This window comes from Perna viridis, chromosome 8, assembly GCF_037379345.1.
Source record: "Perna viridis isolate PV_CMFRI_1.1 ecotype Kerala chromosome 8, ASM3737934v1, whole genome shotgun sequence".
Taxonomy (NCBI): domain Eukaryota; kingdom Metazoa; phylum Mollusca; class Bivalvia; order Mytilida; family Mytilidae; genus Perna; species Perna viridis.
The window spans coordinates 35403936-35427562 of NC_142452.1; the positions used below are offsets into that span (position 1 = coordinate 35403936).

The 23627-nt window shown below is 32.1% G+C and overlaps 1 protein-coding gene across 8 annotated transcripts; it reads left to right on the forward strand.

Moving 5' to 3' along the window:
- Positions 1-317: 317 nt before the first annotated feature.
- Positions 318-21044, forward strand: LOC148610338 (uncharacterized). Of its 8 annotated transcripts, XM_088542820.1 has the most exons (13): positions 331-1060; positions 3497-3547; positions 4033-4164; positions 7849-7923; positions 8165-8494; positions 9704-9742; positions 10044-10157; positions 11220-11291; positions 12080-12169; positions 15094-15165; positions 16784-16864; positions 18304-18408; positions 19816-21044. In XM_088542820.1, the coding sequence occupies exons 3-12, from the start codon at positions 4065-4067 to the stop codon at positions 18402-18404; spliced, it is 1074 nt and encodes a 357-aa protein (XP_088398946.1). In that variant the 5' UTR covers positions 331-1060; positions 3497-3547; positions 4033-4064; the 3' UTR covers positions 18405-18408; positions 19816-21044. The 8 variants fall into 8 exon arrangements, with proteins under 8 accessions (XP_088398948.1, XP_088398949.1, XP_088398946.1 ...); XM_088542819.1 differs by lacking the exon at positions 3497-3547 and having other exon boundaries at positions 332-1060; XM_088542826.1 differs by lacking the exon at positions 3497-3547 and having other exon boundaries at positions 338-1060; positions 7836-7923.
- Positions 21045-23627: the final 2583 nt, after the last annotated feature.

Here is a 23627-nt window from a genome sequence, read left to right on the forward strand (position 1 = left end):
CCTTGAAGCATGGAATTTAGTTTCCATGCTTAAGTGGTTTTCGTATTACGTCTCAAAATTACTGACCTGGCATTATGTCTATTTCTAAAAATGTATTTTCTCCGAAGTGGTGTACTAACGTCAAGAGGTCATATCAAATCCCAACCATGTATATATTTAAACTCTACATGGATACAGGTAAACGTTGACAGATCTTTTGTGTCAGAAAAGATATCGAATAACTAAACGACTATTGACTATATCGGGTTATAATTTTGATAGTCGATTTATATAATAGTTTAAACATGCAAACACAAATTATAATAACGTGGATGTTTTTTTTAAGTTGTATAGGTAGATATATGTAGAAGGGAACGGTTAAAAATTTGCTTCGCAAATTTGACAGTTCTAACACGTATATATAATATTGATTTGCTATAGTGTAGGTCAAGATATAAGACTGACTTCACAGTGTCTTTTTCTTTATCTCAAGTCTATTAGGGGACATGCAATGCATAAAATCTCAAAAACTAGGATTGTTTAACGATGATACTTTACCTATATAGCGGAAACAGAGATAAAAGGCTCTGGCTAAACGATTTTCTTTCATTTGAATCGGAAAACCTATTTTAAGGTTCCCAGAAGATCGTTTTAATTCTTTTTGATCCACATTTCATAATTCATACCACTATAGGAGTAACATATGTCGTGGTAAGATTTAATACCTCGCCGTAGCTGCGAACTATTTTATAAATTTTGGCCAAAGAACACAGACCAATGACATACATGGACATGTGTATGAAAGCTTATTTTACCAAAAAAAAAAACGTACTCGCGCGGTTACTTGGTGGTTACTGGAACAAGTGTAGCATAAATACACATGTATATATGCAAAATAGTAATAACAAAACTTACTGAGAGAATATCATTCCTTCTTAACCATTCTTCCTGCTACCTGTTTCAACTGGTATAACTGTAATCGATGAGGAATGCACAAACATGTGTATACATGTTCCAGGAAGTAGTTTGTTCAGGACGATACTGTTGTCAGTGGCGTTAATGACGTATATAAACATTGCAGGTAAGAAATTAACTAGAACAAAAAATCAGTTTCTCGCATCACAAAATTTATCGAGGCCTTGGATTTTGCATATATGTGTTTTATAAAACTGTAGCTTTAGTACATGGGCTGGGAGGGTCCATTGTGCACCCCCCTCATCAACTTCATGGTGATTTTTAGGTACCTTTATACCGCGCCCCGTGCAGGTTCGGGTGTCCAAAGAATATGCCTGAGCCGCGCTAAGCTTGTCGTAAAAAGCGACAAAATAGTGCTCAGAAACCTACCGGGGGCTAGGCGCTCTGCCCAAAAAGCAACTGGGATGTGTGGAATGGGAAAACCCCAACAAACAAAAATATTATCCCGCCCAATGCTGAATCAATTTGTCGCCAAAGAATATTACCGGATTCTGTTTCAGTATAAGCCTATATTTGTATCCCACTAGTACTGGGTTAAGGCATCATCGTGTAGCCAAATATCCCAGTGTTACAATGGTACCAAGAAAGTTCCAGTAACACTTAGGGTATTGTGGTAAACTGGAAAAATATATATATATATATATATATATGTACAATGAGTTTAAATCGTCAATTGTTTGAGCGTCTAAGCCTCCTGGGATAACACATGTGCGAACAAACTAAAATTTTGGTATCGTCGTATAGCCAAATGTCTCGGCTTTACAATGATACAAAGAAAGTTGCAGTTACACTTTGAGTTTTGCGTTTGCGGTAATGTCAAAATGTACCCCTTACCGGCCGAAAAATCGCTTAAATTGACATTTTTTTTTCAAATTCAAAACCACTAAAGTGTTAATGTTGCAGGTGCAGGTTCGGGTGTCAAAAGAATAGGCCTGCAGCAGCGCTAAGCTTGTCGTAAAAGGCGACTAAATAGTGCTCAGAACCCTAGCCGGGGACTAGGGCGCCCTTCCAATAGAGCAACTGGGATGTGTGCCTCAGGTGGTGGAATGGGGTACCCCTGGCATGTTACATGCTGGGGTGGCAAGGCTATAATACGGAAAACCTGACCGCGAACCATAGTGGTGCACTGTGTTAGGAACCATAAGACTCCGCCACAGGAGGCTAAATTGCCCGGCTCTACCCACCATTCCCAGTTTCCAGTGGCAATCAAAATTTGTCGACCCCAATCATTGTCCTTGTGTCCCATCCGTTTTTCATTTCATCAATCATTTCATGTTCATTTTATCATGAATTTCATGTTCATCGTCTGCATATAGCTGAAATATTGCTGCTCAGACGTAAAACCACTACAGACAGACAGACATTAATGTTTCAGTAAAAAAAAGGTTGTGGTGTTTTCTGTTTAATATTATCACAATTGATACTTCTGGGGTTCTTTTGATGAATTTTGGCGAATTTCGTAGTCAGAATTTATCCAAAATATGCACACAAAAAAAATGGGTTTTAGGATTTTTCGCACATAAGTAACATAAATTCGACGTACTCTTCAAGGTATTGTTCGACTAAAACGTCTCATTTTTTTCTATCATTCGATAGATAATTTAATGTTCTACATATATAAACCACGAACAAACTAATTTAAAAAAAATGATATTCCAAAAATGTTAAAATATCACCTCATCCCCCTAGAAATCTGGTCTCAGTGATAAACAGAATTCTTATTCATAGCATACTGACATTATAGAACTAATATTTAAGGTATTCATAAATAAGATGATGATGTACCAAACATATCAGATCAATTCAGGCGCTTAGGTTTTCCTTTTGGGATGACAATTACTATAAAATCGGAAAGATGGGATTTTTCAGAATTTCATAATTTTCTTCTATATCACCCGATATTGTCTTTTTTTCCTGAATACCGTTGTTTAAATAAGCTTTTGTGTGATACGATACATTTATATAGTGTCTTAGTTTCCGATTGAGCAAAGGTAATAAATATTGGAACTTATCCAAGTTTAGTTAGATGGAAAATAGCCACCCCCACCCATGATAAAAAAATGTCTCAACATGAACTTAAATGTTAATTTTTGCCATATAAACGGTGTACAATATAGATGTTAGGTACTGTTGTTTTAAATGTCGATGTATTCAACATATCTTTTCATTTAAAATGCGTTTTTCTTCAGTTTCAGTGAGACAATGTTGAGTTATTCATAAGAAAGGGGAATTTTAGGAATTTAATATTTTCTTCTATTTCACCTGTAATTGGCAATTTCTTTCAAATAACGAACTTCAAACAAGATTTTGTACATTTGAAAGCAATTATATTTTGTATTAGCTTTCTTAAGAGCCAAAGTATTAAATATTTGAACTTTTCCAAGTCCAAATAGCTAAAAAATGGCCACATCCACCCATGGAAAGAATACCTAAAGGTGAAACAAAATGTTATTTTTTAGTACATTATCGAGTATATTAAAAAAGACATGTTGGATACTATTGTTTTAATTATCGATGATTTCAACATATCTTCTCGTTTCAGACTTGTTAGTTTCAGCTTCAATCTGACAGTAATAAGTTTTTCTTAAAATGGGTAATTTTCGGATTTTCATAATTTTTTCCATTTCACATTTAATGGGCAATGTTTTTCAAATACCCTACTATAAACAGCTTTTGTATATTCAAATAAATTCATGTAGTATCTTACCTTTCTAATGAGCCAAGGCAATGTACCATTAAACTTATATCAGGCCTTTTGGGCGAAATAATGGAACCCCTACCCACTAAAATCTGCCCATAGGTGAAGGAAAATGATCGTTTGTAGCATACACAAATTGTACTACGCAATGTCTGTCTGGTATTTATCATGTAGATCTTCTTGTATTAATCATATTGTCAAGCAAAATTATGCTTTTACTTTCCCGAAAACGACAAAATGCTTAAAAAGATTGAAATTTAAGAATAAAACAGATTATCACGCATTTTAGCACAAAAATTGTATATTGTTTGTTTAAAATATCACAGTTTTTAGCATAATTTGATTTTGTTTGCTATCATAATTTTTTTTTACATATTAAGTTTTAAAGAAGCAACTATGAGAAACGGTTGGCATGCATGTATTCCATCCCATTGAAAAATATGCAAATATACTACACACTACATGTACATGTATGGGAATTCATATGCAGCTCATCTTGCCTAAAAGTCCATGTGAGTTTATATAATAATTTGTATCAATTTAAATGTCAGGAAAGTGACGACTAAGTTACTTCTTTAAATAGGACTAAAATATTTTGTTGTATAATAGTACGTGTATGATGCTGTTAACGTTCGTGTTGTCAACATCGTCTGTATACACTTGATTTTCATTCTATAACTTGGATATTTGTTTGTTTATCTTTATGACATTTTATAACAGGGTTCAAAATATGTCCCTAGACACTTGGATTTAGTGGGATAACTTGGGTATTAGTTGGTTGATCTTTATTCAATTTTATAATCAGGACTTGGGTTTCAAACCACAAAAGGAACGTTGGTATTGATTTTGAGGGTTATAGTCCCAACCATGGCATTGAACAAGCATATGAGTGCAGTAAATAATACTGTTTCACAATATTCTATACCATAATGGTTAGACTTGGATTAATTTTGGGGGAAAAGACTGGGGTTGATTTTGGGGGTAAAAATTTGAACATTTCAGAAATTAGGGGCCAGAAATATGCATGTTCCTTATGTCAAGAAAATAACTTGTTTATTTTTGGTCCAATTTTGAGATTTTTTATTAATTGAAGACTGAATAAAAATCCCTGCCTGTATTGTTTTCAGATATCTCTTACAGTTTTCAAGTTTTAAGGGATCAAAGAAAGGGGCAACACCCGAACAAATTAACATTTCAATTGTTTTGGCTGATTCAGAAGATTTTTAATTGAACTTCAAGTTTTGTGCTATATTATGTCTCCAGACAAGTTGTTATGTCCACAATGAACTGTAAGTCCTTATGATTATGTGTGTCAAATCCCAGTATTGTGTCTACACTTGCCTCAACTGTTCAGGGTTTGACCACTGGAGTTGTACCATGCTGCACTCAGGGAATCATTTTATTGGGATTTTAATTTGGGTAATATAAGAATAACAGTAAAGGGTGGCAAAGGAGTCAAAAACACATATTTTCTTCTGATTTCTGGACAATAACTTGAGTGAAAGTACATGGATTACTTGTCCCATAGAATTGCGTGATTTTGCAAGTTTTGACTGGAACTCTTTAGGGATAAATGGCTGAAGTGAGTATTTCAGTTCTGGGTTGTTTTATTCAGTGTCCAATTTCTTATTGTGATCAACTTAAAATATTTTTTTAAGTTAGAATGGTGTGTTCATTCTTTCCCAAACTTATCAGGGTTCAACCTCTGTGGTAGTATCAAGTTGTGCCATGCAAAGAATTTTATTGTCTAATATTGAGCATATAAGTTACTAAAAGCCTGTCCTAAAAAAAGAATAGACTTGGTGCAAAGAGATAAATTCCATTAAATGATTTTGACATCTACTTTTTCTTGGTTAATTTGATATGCTGAATCTTACTGTCATGTACATGTACATGTATGTAGATCTATGGCCTGTTTTTTTTTTTTTTTTAAATTATGTAAGATCAGGGGTAATTAGATTTTATATCATGTGCATGTACATGATGCTTGATTTCATTAAGGAATATAATTAAAAAATAAGGTTATTTTTAAATGAGATATGCAATAAAAGTTAATGTCAAATACTAGTATCAAATCTTTAACCTGCTTTTTAAGTGCCCCACACTAAAAGTGGTGGTGGCCGAATAATGTTCACGATTCTGTTTTCGTTAAAAACTTGTGTAAGGGCGGTAACTTTTTTGTCTTTTGAGGTAATCATTTGAAATTTCGCAATTTGGTAGATCACCTGAAAATAATGTGTCGCATATCATGGACAGTGGCCTATGACATTGAACTTTGACCCTATGGTCAAATTCCTTTTTTTTTTCAGTGAGAAACTTGTGTTTGGGATGCATTTGATTCCATACTTCTTTTTCAACTGGTAAATATTTCTATTGAATATGGGTGTTGAATTATCAGTGATTATAAGCTAAATTTTTTGAGTTGGTAAGCTTTTCCCAAATCCATTTCATACATAATTAACCGCCCAGGGAGTTGGCGGGGTTTGGCCAGGGAGATGGATTCCATCTCAATGATTTATAGTTTCTTGTCTGATATTAAATTCAATGACATATGAAAAGCTTGAATATTGATTCCATATTTGCCCCACCTGTTTAGTTGTTTGGGATATTTCAATATGTATCCCACAGAACATTTCATCTTTCAAAACATCAACAAATAAACCGTTGTTTACTAACGTATTAATACTCTAGGGGTTTTGACATTGTAAACTATGTCAATTAAGCATTTTTTCGGCGGGTTAGGGGTATATTTTATTCATTTTACCCCCAAACCCAAAGTGTCACTGCAGTGGTATTGATACTATTGTAAAGCTGAGACATTGGGCTACATGCATACATATGTAAGTTTCTATGTATGTTTAACTGACCTTGGCAACCTGAAGCATGTATAATGTATAAAGCCAGTAGAAACATTGAATTTCTATTGAAAAAAATACAACCTTTGAATAAAGTGATATGTATCCTTTAACATTTGAATTTATATATATTGTGACTTGCTTATAGATACAGTGTCTTGTCTTAACATATTGAATTTACGTGCTCGTACATGTATAAGGCCTTCTTTAAATTTAAAATATGGTCACTAGATGTGTTTCAATACGCCTTAAAAGACAAGTGAATGTGATCTGAAGATGTCTTAAGACATGAAATTCATGATTTCAAGACATTTAATCATGTCTTAAGATGTCATAAGGCATGTCTTGAAGGCATGTCTTGAAGACGTGTCTATAGTCGTGTCTATAAGACGTGTCTTTAGACATGTCTCAAGACATTTAATTTTAACGTGTCTCAAGACATCTCAAGATGTCTCAAGACACTGAGGTAAATTTGCTATGTAGTCCTATCAGTCATTACTTTGTTTAGAAGTGTTTGTCGACCACTTTCCCCTCCGGAAGTTCGATGGTTGATTGGAATCTACAGTATAGTTTAATTCATGGATAAGTTCTGCTTGTGTAGTACACGTACCTCTTTACGCTATCCACTATGAACACATACATATCCTGTACACATGCAATGTAATATCATTGGTTATAAAACGTATGAATTTTGCCTTTTTTTTTCTTTGTCATTGTCTACTGAATACCAGAATTACAAATAAATCATACAAATGAAGATATTACTACATTAAGAGTTGTTTTTTTTATTTTAATTTCGACCAATTTAAGTAGCGGTATTCATTAAGAAATCCGACAGAAAGTGATTCCATTGAACTCACTACTTTTATTTCTTGATCAGAAAAAGTTTTTGAACATATTATCTGTCTTAGTTTTTTAATTTAGTCGATGCCCTTTTGAGATGAAATTCATATAGATTGTACATGATATAGGTACTTTGCAAGAGTTATCCGTATTTATTTGGTTATATTAAGTTGATTTTATTTATTTGGAGGTGAATGTTTGTTTTTCTTAAAAGTACCGATCTGAGCATAGACATGATTATTGTAATGTAATAATACAACATACGTAGACTGAAAAACATCGTCTGTTCGTCATGTTTCTCATGCACCATGAATCACTTTAGAATTGGTAGGGTCTGAATTTTATATGAACTGGTACTTGATTCATTTTCTTCATCGTAACTTATCAATATATAATCAGACAATTACTGTCGATATGTTTTCATTCAAGATGTTTTACTTAATAATTAAATGGCGTATCAATTTGTCTTCTGTATTTTTAAGCAGATATGATTTTCAGATAAAGACACGCCAAAAACTGTAGATATGAGCCATTTGATTTGGATATATACAATACTCGGAATTTTGCAAATAGGTAGGTATCTATTGAAGAAATACTTAATCAATTATAGAATACGTTAAGCCGGTGTATCTTACAATATATACATACTTAATATTAATTTAAATATATGTCATGTAATTCAATACTGAAATTTGTCTTGAATCGAATTAAAGACCAATACAAGAAATTCGTTAAATAACAATTATCAATTATCATCTTTTTCTTACAATTAATATTACGGTTTGAAATATCAAAGTAATTATCTCTATTGTAGAAGCGAAGTCATGTGGGCCTGATGTATGCTTTAATTGGAAAATTTCGTATATGAAATTAACCTTAGTATGCAAAATCTCGCATTTCCAATTCAATGCTTATATAGAGGATCCTAACGGAAATATTCAAGCGAATTGTTTTCCACCATCTGATATAAGTACCTGCCATGTGAGATATAAAAACATGACGATAAAACTTAACCAACGAACAAGTGAAGTAACATTTACTCTAAGAGGAGTTATTAATACGAAAATAAACGGAAACTGGACATGTAGGCATGGAGAGAAAAGGGGCATAGCTCATGTAGAGGTTACAGTTTTAACGTACCACGGTATAAAGTCATTGATATACAATGTACAAACTGTAAAAAAAAAATATTCAAGGAAAACAAGAAAAAAACTTTTCACTTGGGAATTTGACAAAGAAATCAAGAGAACATAGGTTTGAACGGTATCCAAAAAATATAATCAATATATGATGAAAAGATAGAAAAAATAGAGATACACAACAAATAATGTGAAATAATAAAAATAACACATGCAAAGTAACCACTGTAAATTAACAACTCGGACTTAAATTAGGGGCATTGACATGGTGCAAAGCTTGAGTAAGCATCCTCTGAATTAGTTGCTTATATGCTTAATTATAAAATGTAACCGGCGGAATAGTGAAGAGAGCAAACAAAAACAATGAAACAGTGAACAATTCGGTTGATACACCGTAACGATCCAGGAGTTCATAATGACCTCTATAAAACGTTTGTATCGATGAATTTAATCATGTTGAAACATAATCCTGTTACTGAGGCCTAACTTCGAGATTTTTAGTACGGAACAAGACGGATTTGCGACAAGCTCTGAAAGTAAAATTGTTGATAATGAACGAATAAGCATCAGGTTTTTATTTTGGTTTTGAGTTTTCCGTACCATTGATGTCTAAGAATAGATCAAGATATAAATCTGACTTCATAGTCCCTAAGGTGTCCTTTATCATAGGGTTTCCGTGATAATTACGATTTATGAAATTTCAGCAATTTGGAAATATTTATAAACAAAAGTGAAATAAAATAAACTGGCTAAGCGATGTTCCGTCTTTGGCATTAGATCAGTTTCAAAGGTAACATCAAAAGGGAAAAGGAATATGTCAGTTAATAGCGGGGCAACATTTGCCCCCTTTGTAATGCCGACAATCTGTTTAAATACAGGTCCACCGCACCGGACCGATATATCGTCGCTACAATTTTCCATCTTGTTTGCAACCTTTACCTTGGTATACCAAATAGGTGGATTTGAATTTTTGTTTTCAAAGTAAGATGAATTTTACAAAGTATTTTTTTTTCATGGGTAGTTGAATTTGCTGTCTGATTAAGACAAAACATACCTAACTGTTCCATATGATCTCTATGCAATATGAATATGCCATTCAGGTTTTCGTTCATTTGTTTCAAATTAAAATAAATACAATACAATACAATTCATGTTTACTTATGTAATTTAGCATTGTTCAAAAATAGAGTTGTTTTCGTTTGTTGTTTTGATAGATAATCAACGTGACGGAAAGAGTCTACAGACAATATTTGGTAATCATTTAATTATATAGATGTAACGTATTGCTCGAGTAATATGTTTTAAAAAAGAAACGATTTAAATGACTCAGAAGAACATGTTTTAGCCAAGCATTAACAATTGACAGTGTAGGTATGTATGCATAATATTTGTACAACTGCATTATATAGCATTTTAGCGATTAAATTGTTTTGTTAATGAAAAAATGAATTTCGGAATGTAGCCAAATACGCTTCAACTTCTTCAATAAGCATCGTAGCATTTAGTTCTGTATTGACTTTGTATTTTAAATAATAATCTATATGTATATTTCAGAAAACAAGTGCATCTATATTGTAGTATTTATGTCGTCATCGGGTTTCATTGTGGCTATAACCATGACCTTGGTGATCATGTCTTTTATATCTCGAATTTCGTATATTAATGACCGTACGTACATTTTAAGGTACAGCAATTGGTTGCACAATAATTAATATGTTAATTAGTTAATAAACTACCACACTATACCGGTTGCACAAATCGGTGGATGCACAATGCATATGTAGTCATGAATAGCAAAAGACGCATGCACATGCTAATGATTTTATCAATGCAATTCGTCATCGGTTAAATTTGAATTCCGTTTTTCGTGTTTCCAAATTGATTACCAATTTGCCATGCCTTTTTGTTTTGATGATCAACATGACTTTTTTGTTCAAACAGTACAAATTTCACCTTCATTATTTAAAGGTATGTAAATCATATGTGTGGCCTTTTTATAATATTTATATTTAATATACATTCAAAAATTAATAGTGATATTTATTATTATGTATATGCTATTGGTTGATACGTACTTATGTTCATTAAAATGGTGCCCGGCATTGAGTTACTAGCAGATCCAAAAGAGGGCCCTAGCCACCTCCCCTCCACTCTTAGGTCGGACAAAAATTAGGTGCAACGTATGAAATCATTGAGTCATGACAGTGCTGGGTCTCCTTTTACGCTATTAAGAGTGTCCGCTCTTTTTTGAATCTCTGGATCCGCTTCTGTTTTTTTCTTGATTATTGTTAAATACATGTATATGTCTTTTATGTCAACTTTGATAACTGAAGTATTGTTAATGAAATGCAATTTTAAGTTCTGGAAAAGTAAGATATCAATATGAAAATTTGATGCCCAGTTTGTTGACGCGGTAAAAGGGAGTCAGTCGGATAAAATATAAAAACGCTTCTACCACTCATTGAATGCTCAAAGTTTCCCTATGGTCATTATACATCAATTTTGTAGTATTTTTGGAAACATTCCTCGTTTCTACTTCCGTTTTGATAAGAAATATTAACCTGAATACCAACAGTAATTGGCAATATATTGATGTGAGATATAAAAAAATAAAACAAATTCACAGGTTGTTAGCGTTCGTAAAAATCAATGCCCAACTGTTTTGTAGTACCCGTATTGCATGTAATGTATGTTTGTGTGTTTTTTTTTTTTTTTTTTTTTTTTTTTTAGATATCTTAATGAGAACAGCCGAAGTATTATTCTGCAGCAAAGGAAAAGACAAAATAATGCAATGTTTTCCAAGTATATATAAGTCATTTGTTCTTTGTTGTGTATGTCTGTTTTCCAAGTCTGGTCTTTGTCCCTGGATTGCGTTCTTTTGATTACCTCTATAGCCTTAGTTCCCTTGGTTAGTTTTTCATTTTTTGGATCTTACTTCAAATTGAACTCCATAGATTCTTTTATGGGATTGAATTAATTTTTGACAGAGTCATTTCTTTATTTGGAATTAGATATATACATGTATGTTTCGAGTTGATATTTTTGAATGTTTGAACTTCAATTATATATGAATATATATAAATAATACGTTTTAGAAATGATATGGAAAATTAAAAAACTAAATTATCAATAATAATTAATTATTCGAATGACGCATGTGCTAATTCTTGTTTCATATGTAAGCACAAGGTAACCAAAATAGAAATGTTAACTCTGCTTTAATACGATATTTGTTTTAAAAATAATGTTTTCATTGCAATTTGAAAAGAAAAAAAAACTTAGTACTTGTCTTATTTACTTTACTATGTAATGATGGGATTTAAGTACAAAGACATTAACACAAATAACTTTAATATGTGAACATTTAAGCATACACCTGGATACCTAAAACGTATGTTACTCAGTCCATCTTTCCAATGTATATTCCACATTTAAATCAACAATTTGAATAATATTGCATCTACGTTTGAATAATTTTTTATGAAAAATATGTATTACTGATTATGTAAATAAGATGTGCTTTATTACTGATTACGTAGTTTGTCGTTTACTTGAAATGTGAATTCAGTTTTTAAAATATTTATATTTAGAACTAAAGAAGATCGCTTTTGCGGTATCTACTGTATTATTTTTTGGATTCGCCGTACTAATTGGTTCGATCGACAATAAAGAATGCTCAAGTAAGTTAAACTTGTTTATAAGAAGGACAAACTATATTCAAAACAAAAGACATTAAGAATTTACGATATGAATATAAATATAAATCATTTAAGTATTGTAGATTTTGTTACAATGTGTATTGTATACGTATCTCAAGGTGTAACCTCTTAATAGGAGACAATGAATCAGATATATAAGACGTAGGTTGTTAACAATTCAAACGTAAATCGTTTACGAATGGAACTCAAATCGCAAAATATCAAAATAGAAAACTTAATCCAGTACCAACATGTTCTACCAAATTATGTCAAAGGACCTGTATTATTGTAGACCACCGAATATATAGTACTAGGAACACAGCCTCAAAGTTTTCGTTTTTCACTTGTGTTTATGGTACTAGCGTCTACTACTATATTTGAACCGTAAATAAAACTAAAAATCTAGTCCGAAATCTACCATTACTCATAACCGATTGAATTTTTTTTTATACGAAACATGTTATTCTTCCTAGGGCAAATTATCATCAATTATTCACACAAAGTCCATATATTTCGTCCAAATTAAATATTGATGAATTTACTGTTTTTAAATACTGACGAATACTTATGTGAATTGTAAAACATAAATGTAGTGTTATTTAATAAACCGCCCCGTGCAAATTAGATGAGGATTGAATAGTGATAACACGAGAATAGGTGTTGCGTAAATATCAAAGAGACAACAACCCGCCAGGATGAAAATTTCAATCTAAGGCCACCCATTGTTTTTCAATGAACAACGACGAAATCCTCGTATCACGAGCAGGAAGCAGCTGGCCCTAAATATCAATATACACATATAAAACGAAAAAATTGCTTCTATATACTCAAATGACATAAAGATAGACTACAGGTGAAAGCGAAACAAGACATACAGATAACAGAAATTCCTGACAAATGCGGGGAGTGAAGGTTAAAGTAGTTTGGTGCGACCATATTCCACCCCTTTTAAAATATCTCCACTACAGCAAAATGAAACATAAAAAAAAAAAAAAAACACGCGAAAAAAGAATTCAGAAAAGTCTGAGTCCCTTGTTACAACGGAAATAAAGAAGACATTGAATATAAATGACCGTACACAAATAAACAAACTATGCCGTCTAGCCGCGACTCGTGTAGATCCCGTGACAAATCAAACGCGCCGCAAACACGTTTATAGTTTTGGACATATTCAACCTGTCAATCATCTTTGTAGTGTATTGAATACGCGCGTCAAGATCAAGAGTAACGAAGTCGTACATATGACGTGCACGTTTGGTGGACGCGAGAGTTACATATCATGGCGTACAAACGTGAGATGTTTAGGTTTTCCATACACACGATACCTAACGCACGCTAAACGCTCATCAAACGCATGATTAACGAGCGCTTCAATCGTCCGTTTAAATGAACGCTCTTATCGTGCGTTTAAACGCACGATACACGAATGGTCCTAGCAGTTGTGAGGAAGTTAGCATGTCTTGATATTGACTGTCCCATTATTGGAAGGAAAATTCAAAATCTATCAGCCAATATTCAAAACGCATTATCGACTATATGCCTTACTAGCGATTGTCTATAGCTCAAGATTCTTTTCTGTACATCGTTTTTTGACAGCAGCTTTTATAATTGTTGTTTGTAGAGTAAATGCGTTCAATGTTAATAAAGGTAACGGCTCCATTGCCATTTGGGAGAGGTTCGACATCAAGAAAATCCAATGGTTTCATTTTCAGCTTCTTATTTTATTTTGAATTCGTTATATACATGTATGTGATCATTACAACACACACCATTTCCTCAAATGTATGGTATTAATGCACCTGGTTAATATACTAAGTACTCTCAATATTTGTGTATGCTCACTTGATTATTCTTTTACACTCTATTCATTATTAAATATTCAGGTTCAAAATGTACAAAGCGGAAGGACACAGATAACCGTACTTAGAATTTTGTATGTTTGCAGTTTATGAAGTACAATGTACTACACATTCAAATCCATCATATATTTTGAATGACAAGTATTGTACATGTATATCATTTAAAATCACTGAAGTCGGCATGAACAAACATATTGACTACAATGTTCTCAGAAACCATTTAATTGAGATACGTATAACTTAAAAGTTAATTTTGTCTTCTAACTCCGGGAAACAATAGATCTTTAACAGGATGGCATCCCCCAAATTTGTAAGGTTTTAAATGCCCGGAAAATGACATATCTTCAATGTTTAAAAATATTTCGAAAATATACAATATTTTACCACAAATATATGTTTAGATGAATTTGTAGTTGTGACCATGAGCGTGCCGGGTTTTTTTGGAATGACGAAATAACTTCAGTGCCCCACAGCAATGTAGAAAATATCATATGTGCATAAAATTATCGACAAATGCTTTTCATTCGTATGAACCACTCAGTGGAGTAATCACCTCACCTGTTTATTACTTAATAATAACATTACAAACGTTCCAGATAATTTTAGACAATGTGTTGGTTGAAATGCGTCATGTACATTTCATATCAGCACAAGTCGATCCAGAAAAAAATGTCGTAGAGTTGCCGCTAATTTCATTCCTGGCTCTAATGGTTCTCTACAAAATGAAATGAGCATATTTTACTCCGTATTCATTTATTATTCAATCATAAATTCAAGAAGATCAATCCTTTCTAATTTCGGACTTTAGCTAGGTATCAAACATTTACTTCAAAGGTAATTCGGAACGACGAATTCTCTAGCACATATATGTTGTCCTGCTCGGTATGTATTGCTTACAGGTATTATCATTCTTATATTACATGGCAACATATAATTGACAATTCTAATGAAAATGTTTACTGTTATAGACAGTAAACCAAAAAGAAAAAAGCGCTATTTAAACACTTTGTTTTCAAAATTAGATTTTTTTTCCATATGTCATTTCAGCAAAATGGTTATTTGTCGTCTTGGGTTTAATCATTGGCTTTGTATTCAGTCTATCCTGCCTAAGCAAAGATAGTAAGTAGCAAAGAGTTAATAGTTGATGTCATTATATGTATATATACTTTTGCTTTAAGTAGTACTCTAGCTAAGAATCATGAAAAATGGGATTCGTGGGTGAAAGCCTACATATTTTTGTTTTTGATATTTTGTCTGAAATGTCATAGTAATAGAAATTAACATGTGGTTTTTCACATGACCTGTGCTCTTAGGAGATAAAAATTGCATAGAATGCTCTTTAAATTTCAAAATTAAGGGAGATAACTCAAATACTATAAAATCTACTGGCTTTTCAATTTTCAGATTTGAATGAATAATTACACATTTCATAGTATAGACCCATAAAAAAACTTATATACAAAAATAAGAATATGTAGCCTTTTTTTAGGGTGTATCACATTCTTTCAGATTTTGCATGTTTCTTACAAAGACAGCTACTTAACTCTTACAAGAGCTTACTATTATATTTGTTAATACACCTCTATACGGGTTTTTAGTAACTTTGTAACTTCGAAAACCTTACTATTATATCATTTTTTTTTAATCTTCTTCCAATAAACGAATACATCTTGTAAATTTCACAATGGTTTTATTTGTTATATAATTATATTCATTTTTAAAATATATTAGCCAATGGGTAATGGAAATGCATTATTTTCATAGTTGAACTGCTAACTTTTGTTAGATTCATAAGCAGGCATCTGACGTTTGAAACTAAGCAAAAAGTTTGAAGAGTGAATCGCTGAATGTTTCAAATCATCAAAAATAATTTAAAGATACGGACTTTTGTAATTATAAAACATGACACCATACCAAAAACTGCAATCTTTGGAAAGGAATGTATATAAAAATATTAAAGGAAACGATACTCAAATTTTAATAATATTATTGAATTAAATTGTCAGAATATATTTTTCAAGGCCTTCGACAATTATCAGTCCTTTCCGTCTGCAGTGTTTGATTTCATGCCACATTACTCTATTCCTTTCAATCGATTGCACTCATGCAAGCATGTGTCAAAATAGCGATTATTTGAGCGTCTGCTTGATCTTTTAAGTCCATCGCATTTCCGCAAGTTCAAGCTCTAATCCTGTTCCGGACAGTTCGAGCAAATATATGCGGATTATGCCGTCCCGATGTTATTGTGGCAGTAATAAACCGGTTCCGGAGATGGGTTTCCAAATATGGCAGTCTTAACAATCTGTCGTTTCCCTAAGGCGATCAGAGGAAAAGTCTATTAGTCCTATACGAATAATTAGCCTTGTAATTGGTAGATACCAGCATCCAGGCTGATTAGCCGCGTCGTTTTGTTTATTTTTCACTTGATGACCTTATTTTAATTTTGGACTTTTTTCGGAAGATAAAAAAAACTCATTTTTTTTGCAAATTGAAGACGCGTCAAAATGTTTAATTTGACATAAAAGAAAAAAAAAACAACTTCTTTTTCAAATTGACCGATAATACATTTTTTACTTAAAAATTCAAATTTTGAATAAATTGAATTAGATATGTTTTTTTTTTTTTGAATTAGTGAAAATATTTTGGCATCAAATCTTTGTGTGGCTAGTTTGTTAAACATAAAGAATTTGTAATAGTAAAATATGAATCAATCTATTTGTATCCTTTATTTTTTAAGAAGTAACTGTTACCCTTCCTCTCCAAATGAATGACAATACACAGGGACAGGGACACACAGAACTAACTGAAGAAGAAGAGCGTAAGAGTTCGACGTTAATCCGATTTACACTTTCATATTTTTTATTTTTTAATATTATTAGAAGCCCAAATCAACAATTTTATTGAAAACGTATATTTTTGTTTAGAGTAAACGCAGGCTTAAAAAGTGTTGATTACTATGGTAAACATATAAAACAGAAAAGTTTGTAACAGACAACAATTAATGACAATAAAGTTCAGGGGAAGAAGCCTACATATGATATTTCAGATGAGGGGCATAAATATTTAACATTTATTTAATTTACACTTTCTTTGTTTACTTTTACAATTATTAGATGCCTAAAATACCAGTGTTATTGAAAAGGCAACTTTTTTTATATTTTCATGGTAAACGTAAGGTAAAACATGGTTGATCAATATATAAGAATCAGTATCATATATTTAAAAAAAAAACCAACCAACTAGGAACAAGAGATGCACTCTTACTTAATGATATGTACGCCACTATGTTCTCAAAAGAAGTATTTGTAATCGTTAATAGGCAAATTATCTCCAAACATCATGAACACTATAAGTGGTTTGTAAGTGTAAAGACATAATAAAGAGTAAATGTTTATTAAGTTGGGTTGCCAACAAGTGATTTTTATCTACTTCTTGATGTGGAACTGTTATACAGTAGGCTATGTCTAAACTCACTGCTTTTTTATATACATATTATCATTTAAAGCTGAGAAGCAGATACCTGGAGTATGAAACATTATAAAAAGCAGAAATGTTTCCTCATATTCGATAAAGGACTTGTTACATATTAGTACGATTTCCTACCTTAAGAATAGTTTTATTCAAACCTTAATCATTAGGCAATATTGTCACTTAATGTATTACAAAACCGCTAACAATCAAATTGTTTGTACATAGTTGATATGGAAAATATGGAAGTCATGAATCAAAATATTGTATTATTTGTTGTTATTTCATAACACTAAATATCAGTAGTTTCAATTGGATAAAGCCTTTACACGTGGTATTAATTACCCTACAGTATAACCTTTGTCCAGTCAATATAATGTGATAAGGCCGCGGTTATTACCACGATGTGATTATGTCCGGCTACAAATTTAGAGTTGCATCCCCATATTATTACGCATTCGTGATTAAGATGTTCTCAATGTAAATCTGCAGAAACACGATATGCATGGCTTTCTGAAGAACAAAAATCGAGGACATGGCTCCTCAATGATTTTTTTTGTTTCCTCTCTATTGAATAATAGTTTGTGTGTATCTTATCTTTTTTGTTTTACCACTGTTTTTACCACTATTACTTGGCATATCATTGAAAGTAAATAAAGAAAAATACAACTAAATTAAGGTTGTACTATATGTTTCAGGAAAATGTAAAGATAATTGGTTACGTTTTAGTTCTTTTTAATTGTTGCCAAAGTTAAATTGCATATGACATTTATTTTAATTGTATTACAGATTTATCTAGACAAGTTCCTGAACAATTGAATATTTTCAATTCTTCAGTTGAAGAAGAAGAGATAGGTCATGAAGTGAGAGAGGATGAATCATGTCTTTGACAGGGTATGTCTGAAAACAACACATATTTTGAATGCTTTCATTTTCTAAGTACTTTGAATGTAAATGTGACTTCCTTGATTGGATGCCAGTATGACTTACCGTTTTGTATTAATCAGAAAAAAAAAGGATAAAATAATCAATAACGCCTTTCTTTCATCATGATGTTGGGATAATACGAAATTTCACAATTGTCAAAGAGGATCTGCAGTCCTACCAAAACACTTGTTACTCCCGTAGTGGCATTAATTCAATGTGGATCCTGAAAAATGCGAAAGATCTTTTAGAGACAATCGGTTCAAGACTATTATCTGAATACAATAGCATCAAAACCTATGATTTGTTTCAACACTGTATACTTCTATTCCCCATACTCAGTTAAAATCCGGACTAAAACATTATACATCAATGTTTTTCCGAAAAAGGTTGGTAAACCTAGATACAAATATATAGTTCTTAGTAGTGATTCCTCATACTTTGTAAGAAATAATTACAAATCATCTACCAAATATACAGAGGAAGATGTTTACAAAATGCTGAAATTTTTAATCGACAACATATTTGTCCAGTGTGGTGGACGTGTTTTTAACAAACGGTCGGCAATCCAATGAGAACAAATTGTGCTCCTTTACTTGCTGACCTATTCCTTCACTCTTATGAGGGTGACTTTAGAGCTGATCTGATCCGAAAGAAAGAATATTGTTTTACTAGATCTTTAAACAATCCTAATTTCGGGGATCTGATACAACGCATCTACCCCAAAGAACTTGGAATAAAGGATACTACAGACACTGTGAAGTCAGAAATCGATGGTAAAGGAAAACTATTGACCAAACTTTACGACAAACGTGATGACTTTTCATTCAAAATTGTCAACTTTCCTTTCATTTGTGGCAACATCCCTTTAGCACCTATGGAGAGTTCATATCATAACTCATACGTTATGCCAGAGCTTGCCGATACTTCGCAAACTTTTTGTATCGCGGTAGAAATCTAACAAATAGGCTTCTGGAACAGGGTTATGTTGCTACAAGATTGAAATCATCTTTACAGAAATTTTATAGTCGTCATCATGAACTCATGGATCGTTATGGTGTATCCATCTGCACCATGAAACCTGATTCATTCAACGGGTCACAGTTTTCTTTTCCTCGTTTGTCTACCCCGGACTTGACTTTTTATGAGCAACTCGGCGGGTGCTAGAAAAGCAGAAGACGCACACACTACCGGTGCACCTGGTCCATGCTCCCAGTTTTTTAGTAGAGTCCGAGTTACTCATTTGTTTTTGTTACTTTGTTACAAGATTATTAGTGATATTTGTGTAGATGACAAATATTAACGTTTTAGAACAACTTCTTAATATGATGGCGTTTACATTCTAAATAGTGACTGCCTTTTTACGTTTTATTTCAGGTAACACTGAATTTAAATCAAGAAGGTAGCAGCAAAGAGAAGTTTCACATGAAAATTCACTAACTGCTCCATGAAATATACTACACCAGTGGTATATAAAAACAAGTCAAAAGATACAGAACAGTATAGCTAATGATAAGTGTATAAGATATAAACTATTCACGGTTAATGTTTGACTAATGTAAGATTTTGTTTCTAATTTTGATCGAGGTTGCGTTTGAACGCCGCGTCATTCTAGTGATGTATTGTGTACATGTAAGTAGTATTAGCAGTTTCTTGGTTCAGTGTCTTTCCTTCAATGAAGATACGTCAGTTACAGTAAGGCTATCCTGTAGTCTGCGTTAACAATTTGGCCCAAAAACATTTATTCAACGGGTCATAGTTTTCCTTTCCTCGTTTGTCTACCCCGGACATGACTTTTTATGAGCATGCTCTCAGTTTTAAGTGGAGTCCGAGTTGCTCATTTGCTTTTGTTACTTTGTATGTATGATTTTAGTTACGTTATGTTCTATGTTGTGTATGACTGTTTTCCATGTCTGGTCTTTGTCCTTGGTTTGCATTCTTTTGATTACCGCTATAACCTTGGTTCCCTTGATTATCTTTTTTAATATCCCACTCTTCAGGTGTAAGTAAACGAAGCTTTATGAATGTTTAAATGAATGTTTTTGGTACTTGTTGAGTGTTTCCTACATATCAACTTATAAGTGGTGGAACATTTGAAGTTGATAGTAATGTGAGGTTTCGTACTAGAAGTATGAATCATAAAGGAAGTCGACTGATCCAAAGTAATTGACCTTTATGAAAGAATAATATTTTCTGCATGTATTTGCATCAAGATATGTCATGAAAACTCCTGAAATGATTATTTCAGGTGATTATTTTTGTTAATTTGCAAAATCAACATGATAAATATAAATATATTTGATAAATGCTTTTCACACTTCATTTCATAGTTCATGTGATTAATTAACATATATGAACAAGTGAATGTGTACAAAAGTTTACAATGTGTAGCGATTCCTCGGTACAACCCAATGAAAGTTGTTCTTTGTGAAAAAGGTTTTGTAAAGCTGATATATACAATACACTCAGAAATTATCATGCATCTATATGGTTGAGTGTTTGTCAAAATTCTTATAAAAAATTATTTCAGTTGGAAAATATATACACTTTCCTTGATCAATTTGATCCATACGTGTATGCCATAATAAAGTTTATTACGTAAATGACTTCATGGGTATGCTTTTCTTGTACATGTGTACTAAATAATTTGATACCAACTAATTAACTTTTGTCAAGAACAACTGTAACATTGTGTTTATACTTTACGTGTAATTGACTATTCGAAAGGTGTTATAAAGGAACAAACAAAGTTTAAAATATGTTTATATCAATAAATACAAATTTATAATAAAAAAAGTAAAAAAAATATGTAGAGTAAAGAACGTTTTTTTGTTAAAATCAAAACGTCTAGACTATGTACATTTAGGAATGGAAATATTGTTCATTTTCATCAGAAAAGAATAAACTACGCTGCAGCAGATAATCAATGATAATCAATAATTAAAACAAATATAAAGTGTCACTCGAATGTTTAAGTCAGATTTGTAAAAACCAAGAAGTGGTAATTTTATAGAAACAAAGAAAAATCGTTTATCGAAAATATCAGTTGTTTCCATTCCTGTAATGCTTAACAACGCTGAAAGAACACACATTTACCCGATACAAATAATGTACTGAGTTATGAGCTATATAGGTATCATTTAAAGTTACAAATGATTGGGAAATAACCTACCCTCCGGGTATTTGAGTTGTATCTCGTTGTCGTTACATCTGGAACTGCCGTTGTATTTATCTCAGACAAAGTAGATTCAACTAGAAACGATCAATATATCTTTTGTTTGAAAGTAATTTATACTTTTTGCAATAAGCAAAAAAAAAAAATAAAACAAAAAAAACAAAAAGACAAAACAAAAAACAGAGCAGGAAAAACAATTTCACTTTCATATGTGTATTTTGTTTCTACACATATACACACACACATACACGCACACATATACACACATACACACACACATAAATGTAACATTAAATATGCAGTAGGTCCGTAATTGACGTTTGTGCCAATTTTTGTATCATTTTTTAATGCAGCAAACATTATTAAATATAAGAAATTATGTAATTAAAAATCAGATAATTCAATTAAACAAATGCTACATTTGAATTAAAAACAGAATTTCACAATTGGATGACAATCAAACATATGTATTGAAACTGCAATGTTAATTGTATAGTGTTATAAAAAAGAGAAATGATATACACTCGTTTATCATTAATATTTCTTATATGACTGATCATAACAAAAAAAGAAAATCAATTCTTCATTGCTTAGTAGATGTTTTGAACAAACAATCAGCGATTTTATAAATGCCATGTTTGTTTAGGGGAAATAAAGGGCATTATATGACCTCGGAAATATTAATCAACACAAAGGTTCAGGTTTGAACTAATCAGTTTATGCAACCTTCTATGTGAAATGATTGAATTTTTTTTCCATTTATTCGAAATTTATCTTTACTTGTTCGTGGTTTAAAAATATATCAGTTCAGCCTACTTGTTCTAATGTTAGGCATGTCAATGCATGAAAGCACTGTGCTATACTGATACCAGAATGACCGTCAATGGGTACGCGACAGAGAAGATATGAAACTATGGATGTTAAAATCAGATCATTGTTCGTAACTGTCCAGGTGAGACAAACATCTTCATCACACATTAAAACGCCCGCAATGATGATACATTTTGTTGGTTATTTCTTCGATTTTTTACACTGTCAGAAAAACACAGGTGTAGCATGAAAATCTAGTAACAACAAACACGAACATATATCATTTAACAACTCAACTATGCAGGAAGAATAAAGAGTAGTATAGAGTTTATAGCTTACGTTTTAGTCGAATTTCGATGCATAGCTACCATACTCTTACCAAATGCAGAATAAACAAGATGATGTTTACTCCATTCCTTCTTGACGCCATTTACCCTGAACAAAAATATACACAATATGGTTATTATTAACCATTTTTTAATCCTGTTCTATTACTATGTGTCTGTGGTTGGCTAAAACATTATGTTCTACTTATTTGGAATTTCCCGTTAAAATATCAAAGTTAAAATATCTACCCCTCACATAAAGTTAGAACTAGAAATGACCATTTACATTACTTTGCAACTTTGTTGTATGAACAATTGTTTTCTGTATAAATTCTATTATTTTGTGAAATACTTCTTCACTTATACCGCAATGATTGGCAAAGATGGTCGAGAATTTAACTTGAGCACAGGAATCTGCAGGTATTTTCCCGTTGAAATGACTTTTAGTCATCTATTGTCATGCCACTGCATTTAAAAAAAGTAGGAGTTAAAGATGAAATTAACTTTACCTTACATACCTTGAATTCTGGCAAGTACAACGGAAATTGATACCACGAGTAACAGAAGTGTCACAGCCTGTGAAACAGTTCCCAGTTAAGTATACTTCAATATAAATTTCAAGAAAAATATTAAAACACATGTAGAAAGTATTACCTTTATCTCAGACACACTGGTCTCAGTATGAAGTAGAATTATCATTCACATCATACTTACAGTGTAAATTCTCATTTTAGATATTCATAATTAAGATAATGATATACCACACATTTAAAATCAATTCAAGCACTTAAATTGTCCTTTTGGGGTGACAACTGCATTAATATTCCGGATTGTCAATACAACGTACCTTTTAAGAACTCCATAGTTTTACTTTTTTT